A 6,657-nucleotide genomic window follows, 5' to 3' on the forward strand; every position below is an offset into this window, starting at 1 on the left:
TTTTTTAAGCCATTCCAGATTTGTATTATTAATTATAGATTTAGTATTACCTATATTTACAGTTGAAAGAGATTTAATACTGAAAGCAAGTTATTATTTGTTTATATATACATATACATTTATTATTAGGTTGGATTTCTATTTGAAACGAATTAGAAATTTGATCTTATAGTGATAGGATTAGAATTTTTGATTTGGAATAGAAATAGGATAGTCTATTGGTTTTGGATTGGGACTCAGAGTTTGGTTAAGTTTCAGAAAGATTTATTAATTTGGAGGGATTTGGAAACAAGAGAGTTAATTGATACAAGTAGAAGGGAGATGAAAGGGAAACCAATTGGTTTGGAAGGACAATGACTGGAGGGTCATTGGGGCAGCGTACATCAAGTTATGGATCACTGCAACAACAACAACAACTTCAGAATAGTGTTGCGTTGCTGCCAATTCAAACCACACCAGTTCCACGGAAACAAGGAAAGATGCTGTTATCTGCTTCTAGAGAGAAGGAAAGGTTTCTTCATCGGATCTGTAAATTTGCTGGACGAAGGAGGGTTGGAATGCTTCTCCTAGTCGTTGTTTCTGTTGTGGTTTTCATGTCTGTATTATCTGCTGTTAATAAAGGTTTGATACTTTATCTCTTTCTTTGTCCTTTTATTACTGCAATTTTAACTTTGGTTTATAATTTCCTACTTATTATTGTTGGCATCAGATGTGGGCTAAGGTTAGTTCTGTTTTTCCAACTGAGAACTAGCATCAAGGATTACAATGATGAAAAACTTGTTTTTATTGAGTTGACAATGAATGAATTATTTCAAAGTTATAAGAAAACTTCACAAACCATGTGTACCACAGTGACAAACTCAAGCCTGTTTCTACCTGTTTGGCCCATCCTCTTAACTTGCGTTAGGGAAATGGCAATGAGACCCTAAACATGTAGGGGTATGTGTAGTGGCTCTTGCTTTATCGATGCCCCCCCAATGAGTACGAAATTATTTATTTTCTAAAGAGAGGTTCAAAGTTCAAATCATAGCCAGATGTAACTGAATAGTTCGGCAGATTTGGCTTTCAGTTGGATGAGAGTTTTGTGTCTTCAGATTTCAGGGCTCACTGACTATTGTTCCAATCCTGCGTAAGTACTAATTGTTATAGTCCTTGCTCTTTTTCGTAGTTATGATCATCTAATTTAGCAGTGACTTACATTCTACATGCAGACATATCAGTTGTAGGTATCAGCTTATTTCAGCGTCTTTCCTTTGTAGTCAGTCTTGCAGGATGTTTCGTTTGGCCAGACATGTACATTCATCGAATATTTCCTCTATTTTCCCCAATTGCTTGCACAATGTATCCATTATGTATACTTTACACTTGAACTGATTTATTGAGAGAGTGATGTATATTATGGTTCATTTCAGATGAAGATATACCAGAAGGCCCTGATTCAAGCAGTAGGTCAACTATACATATCCAAGGAAATACTCCTGGTGGTTTCATGCCTTCAAACGATACCGATTCTTCCCATGGGGAAAAAGAAGACATAAAGGATAGTAACTCTACTGAACCAAATAATGTGCCAGTAAGTAGGGAAATTAAAGCTACGTCTGCACCAACTTTTTCTCCTCCTACCTCTCCGCCCCCTCCTTCTCCTCCGCCTCCGCCTCCTCCTTCCCCTCCCCCTCCTCCTTCCCTTTTCCCTCCTCCTCCCCCTCCTAATTCTCCTCCACCTCTTTCTCGCACATCTGCTGTTGTTGCCCTTCCGCCAGGTCATCCATGTGAAAAGTTTACACTTCCTCCCCCTCCTGCTGACAAGAAACGGACCGGTCCACGACGTAAGTTTGAATTCTGTAATGCTAAATATTGAAAGCAAAATCATTAAGTGATTGCACTTACCAATATTTGCATGTTATTATTGTTTATATTTCTATAACCGCCCTTTCTCTGTTGTTACTACTTTACTGCTACATTGGTAATAAACTTTTGTCATGTCTATTCTCATTCAGCATGTCCAGTATGTTATCTTCCGGTTGAGCAGGCCATAGCTAGTATGCCGAGTCTCCCATCCTCTTCTCCTGTACAGAATTTAACTTATGTTTACGAGGAAAAGCCAATAAGAACTGAACCATTTCCATCTGGAGGCTCCGAGTTTGGTGGGTTTCCTTCTTTACAGCAGAGAACTGATTCTTTTGAGATAACGGAATCAATGAATGTGCACTGCGGGTATGATGTGTTTTATTTTGATATTTTCAATACTCCTTAATTAGTCTCCTCATAATGTCATTCTACATAATTCTTTTCGTCTGTGTTTTTCATGTACCAGTTACCAGATCTTGATGTTTTTGTGTTTTTGTTGATTAGGTTTGTCAAAGGAACACGACCTGGTCGCCAGACTGGATTTGACATCGATGATGCTGACCTCCGTGAGATGGAACAGTGCCGCGGAGTTGTTGTTGCATCAGCCATATTTGGTATAATGAGCTTTCAAACTTCTCTAATCATTTATGTAATGTATTTCTATGGCTTTCACTTTTATGACATCCATGTTACTGAGCAGGAAACTATGATGTATTACAACAACCGAAGAATATGAGTGAAACCACAAAGAAAGATGTATGCTTCTATATGTTTGTGGACCAAGAAACAGAGGCTTACATGAAAAATTCAAGTAACCTGGATGGCCAAAATAAGGTTGGCCTATGGAGAATTATTGTCGTGCATAATCTTCCTTACTCTGATGCAAGAAGAAACGGAAAAGTAAGCGAACTTTCACTTCTGTAATTGTTTCTTTTCCGATTCTGGAAGTAATAGTATTTGAGAGTTATCTAGAAACATTACTAGAAGAACAGTCCTCTCCTTTGAACATTACCTGGTGCAGCATTTTATTCTTCTGATGGTTTTACTCTGGGATGAAATACTCGTGGCAGGTTCCTAAGCTTCTGTTACATAGGATTTTTCCTAATGTGCGGTATTCTCTTTGGGTTGACGGAAAGCTAGAGCTTGTGGTCGATCCTTACCAACTCCTCGAAAGGTACATTTTCCTTCTTTATCTCATATTCTCATGATAAATGTGGAGAACTCAGATGTTGGTGTTGACCTCTGATTTTATTGTAGCGCTACTGCAATGCAAAGTTCTGTTACTGAATGTGCTGCAGCTATCCATGCATTAGCTGTAGTATTGCAGCCAATATTTGTAATATCTAAACTAAATGTACAAACTTGGATGTTGTTATCCATCTGTTCTTTCAGGTTCTTGTGGCGTAAGAATGCCAGTTTTGCTATCTCTAGGCATTATAGACGATTTGATGTGTTTGCGGAAGCAGAAGCCAATAAAGCTGCTGGAAAATATGACAATGCATCCATTGATTTCCAGGTTGAATTTTACAGGAGAGAGGGTTTGACTCATTATTCTGAGGCAAAGCTTCCAATCACAAGTGGTGGGTAAAACATTTCTTAACCACTTATACTTCTTTACTAGTAACAGTAATCAAAATTATGAATCATAATTTGTTAATATGATCTTCTTTCCCTTTCAATTTTGGATCCAACTATGCGCTTCTACAGATGTTCCTGAAGGATGTGTGATCATTAGGGAACACATTCACATAACCAACTTGTTTACTTGTTTATGGTTCAACGAAGTCGATCGTTTCACTTCTAGAGACCAGATCAGTTTCTCTACTGTGAGAGACAAGATTATGTCAAAAGTTGACTTGGGTTTGAACATGTTTCTTGATTGCGAAAGACGTAACTTTGTGATTCAGGTAATTCCATTCATTTCCTCTTCTCTTTTTCTTTTCTTTTCTTTTTTTTTTCAAGAGAAGAATCTGCCAATTTGTTCACCAAATGCTATCAACCTCTTACATGCATCAGTGTTTCAAAGTTCTGCCAGAATGACTAAAATCTGCACTATCTTGTATTTTCCTTTGTTGCAATTGTGCAGGCATATCATAGAGATTTGCTAGAGCACATGGCTCCACCGACTGCGATTGTTGTTCATCCTCCACCATTACCTTCACCCCCACCCCCACTCCCACTCCCACCTCCATTGGATAAGACTAATGATTTGTCGAGCAATATACCATCACCAGATATGGTTACAGAGGTGTCCACAAAGATTGGTGGCAGAAGGCGGGGAAGGGATAGAAGATCTGGTTCCAGACGTCGCAGTCCCAAAACTGCAACACAATAACAGCAGAGGGACACAAACACTTCATTTTAGATGTTGTCAAAATAGTTTTTCTTCATTTTTATTCTTCCCATGCATTCAGAAGTATTCATCTCATGGGAAGGAAAATTTGAGCAGATGAGTGTAGAGAAGAGAGGTTTATGACGGAACAATTTTGCTGGATTTTTATTTTTTGCCTTTTTCTTTGTAACATTACCTATTATTCATTGCTGCTGTAAATAATTTAATTTCTAAATAAATCATTATATTAGTCCTTCATTCTCTAACCTCCTTCACACATTCACCTCGAAAAAAGACTGAACTTAAATACTGTTTCTAACTTACCAAAAGCCTGAATGATGGGTCATTTGGTCTGCCTTTTTGCAGACTATACAAGTAGTTCTTTTCTTGCTAGATCTGTGATGATCAAAAGTGGTAGCTTTCTTGATTGATCGAAAAATTTGCACAGAAAAGCCAATGAGAATTAGCCAGTATATTGTGGCATTCGGCATTCCCTTTCTTCATCGAGTTTCAGCTCCAAACCCCATAATCATCTCTGTCACTTTCTATTTTTCAGTGGAATTCGCTTTTACCAAGAACCCGTTTTCTGCCTTGTAAACAAAAAGTTACAGAACAAAACTTCGTCTCTGACTCTATGTGATCACTTTCTCTCTCTCACGTTCTATTTCTTTCCGCATAGAAAAGCGTTTCATTGAATTGCCATAACCCAATGGTACTGTATAAATAAAACTGCAACATCTTACACAACCCATGCTTCCTTTACCAATGCCAACGCCAACTTGCGCATAAAAAATCACAGAGTTCAGTTTATTATGAAATCTATCAAAAACCTTCTAATTTCTTCACTCCACCACGTGATCTCTCTGTCATTTGGGTTTCATATTCGGATTCCTGGCATATATAACACACAACTTTACTTCAGATATATCTCAACATATACATTTTCAGCAGCAGTTGCAATCTAAAAATTTTGTGAGAAAAATAATGGGTAGTTTTTAGTTATATGAAGTAAGTTTTGAATCTTCAATTGATGGCATCATCATCGGGGTTTTTCATGATCTGTCTTCTTCACTCTATAATATCTTTTTCGTGTGGTTCTTTGATGATATTTTACCTCAATGAGATCTCTATAATTGGTCATGGAAGTGAAACAGCTATCAAACTCTTAGGATCAACACCACATGATCAACTCTTAATTCAAACTTCAGATTCATTTGCTGGATTACTTCTTTGCATAATTGGGCTTCTTTTATTCATGGTTTCCTTCATTAGAGACAAAGAGTTTCAGAGCTTTTTTGCTAACGGATGCGTTCTTGTTCATATTTTAGTAGCTCTGTGGAGGATTTTCTTTGAGAGAGAAGTTGAAATTCTTGCTTCACATTGGCCTAAGCAAGTTATTGGAGACTTTCTGATGGCTTTTTCATGGGTTTTCTTTCAAATTTATACTTGGAGAGAAAAATATGACTAGTTTGTTAATCAGTAAGAAACTTTGTATTTTATCACAAGGATAATAAAGAAGGAAGAATTTCTGGTTTCAATTTTCAAACCACTACATTACAGCTCTACTAAAGTGAGCTCTGCTCTTTCTCCGTTTTAGAATATACAATGTCATTCTCAAGTCTACAATTGCAATTTTTAGGAAGTGCTTTGTGCAGAAAATATACATGAGATATCTCGCATTCCTATTATTACAAGCTCCAAAAATGGACTCTTTGCCAATGCCAAGTATCCAGCCAGAGTGATTATGGAACTTCTGTTACCTCAAACTCTATTGGTTTGATTCCAACATGAGTTCTTTGTTGGCAGAAGATAACTTTTTATCCATCATGTAGTATGAGTTCTTCGTTTGTTTCAGATGTTAAACGGAGAATTCAGTCCCTTCCAATGCTTTCATGATACAACAAATACAGCTTTAAATCTCAAAAGATCACGTGTTTGAGATACACTGTCACACTAACATCTGATCACAAATACTATGACTAACCACCTATGGTCATCGTCAGAACAGAAGAGTATTGTGGTGGCAACAGCATGGATAGGAACCCTATCCGCTGGAGCAACCTTGGTAGAGCTGATAATTGATGGAAGCTCCTATACGAAGTTCCAAACATAGTAACAAAACTCAAGAAAGGCTGTGTACAGTGTACTAGTAGAGTAGTAGTACTAACTAGTAAGGGAGTTCAAGGCTGGAGGCCTTGTAGATACTAATTGATTCACAACCCATCTGACAAGAACCGATACTAAGCTAAGAACCTTCAACGATACTCTACTTTTCAATTTTGTCAGACCAGGCTTTAGATACATATAGGCTGAACTAATTACCAGCAACTGTACAAATCACGCGAAATGGAATAAAACTGATAACAAAATGAATTGAGTGGGATGTTAAGAAATTGATTCTTTTCTGGAATGAACCACCTCTTATTCTATGAACCAAGGAAAAATTAGAAAAGATAGCTTGGAGACAGCATACAAAT

At 37.4% G+C, this 6,657-nt stretch overlaps 2 protein-coding genes across 2 annotated transcripts; both read left to right on the forward strand.

The window, feature by feature from the left end:
• Positions 1-13: 13 nt before the first annotated feature.
• Positions 14-4,442, forward strand: LOC113318641. The gene is made up of 9 exons (XM_026566833.1): positions 14-621; positions 1,413-1,826; positions 1,998-2,214; positions 2,353-2,462; positions 2,549-2,748; positions 2,919-3,022; positions 3,241-3,428; positions 3,556-3,755; positions 3,935-4,442. Exons 1-9 carry the CDS (start codon positions 354-356, stop codon positions 4,181-4,183), a joined length of 1,950 nt encoding a protein of 649 aa, XP_026422618.1. The 5' UTR covers positions 14-353; the 3' UTR covers positions 4,184-4,442.
• Positions 4,443-5,210: 768 nt separating this feature from the next.
• On the forward strand, positions 5,211-5,648 carry LOC113315746. Its single transcript, XM_026564003.1, has one exon. It carries the CDS (start codon positions 5,211-5,213, stop codon positions 5,646-5,648), a length of 438 nt encoding a protein of 145 aa, XP_026419788.1.
• The last annotated feature ends 1,009 nt before the right edge of the window (positions 5,649-6,657 follow it).

This window comes from Papaver somniferum, chromosome 10 (genome assembly GCF_003573695.1).
Source record: "Papaver somniferum cultivar HN1 chromosome 10, ASM357369v1, whole genome shotgun sequence".
In the NCBI taxonomy this organism is placed as follows: domain Eukaryota; kingdom Viridiplantae; phylum Streptophyta; class Magnoliopsida; order Ranunculales; family Papaveraceae; genus Papaver; species Papaver somniferum.

Bases quoted from the DNA above. Each gene is read 5' to 3' on its own strand.
- LOC113315746 (XM_026564003.1), top strand. From the start codon at position 5,211: ATGGCATCATCATCGGGGTTTTTCATGATCTGTCTTCTTCACTCTATA.
- LOC113318641 (XM_026566833.1), top strand. From the start codon at position 354: ATGACTGGAGGGTCATTGGGGCAGCGTACATCAAGTTATGGATCACTG. The intron at 2,463-2,548 runs GTATAATGAGCT...GTTACTGAGCAG, and splicing joins TGTTGCATCAGCCATATTTG to GAAACTATGATGTATTACAA. The intron at 3,023-3,240 runs GTACATTTTCCT...CTGTTCTTTCAG, and splicing joins CCTTACCAACTCCTCGAAAG to GTTCTTGTGGCGTAAGAATG.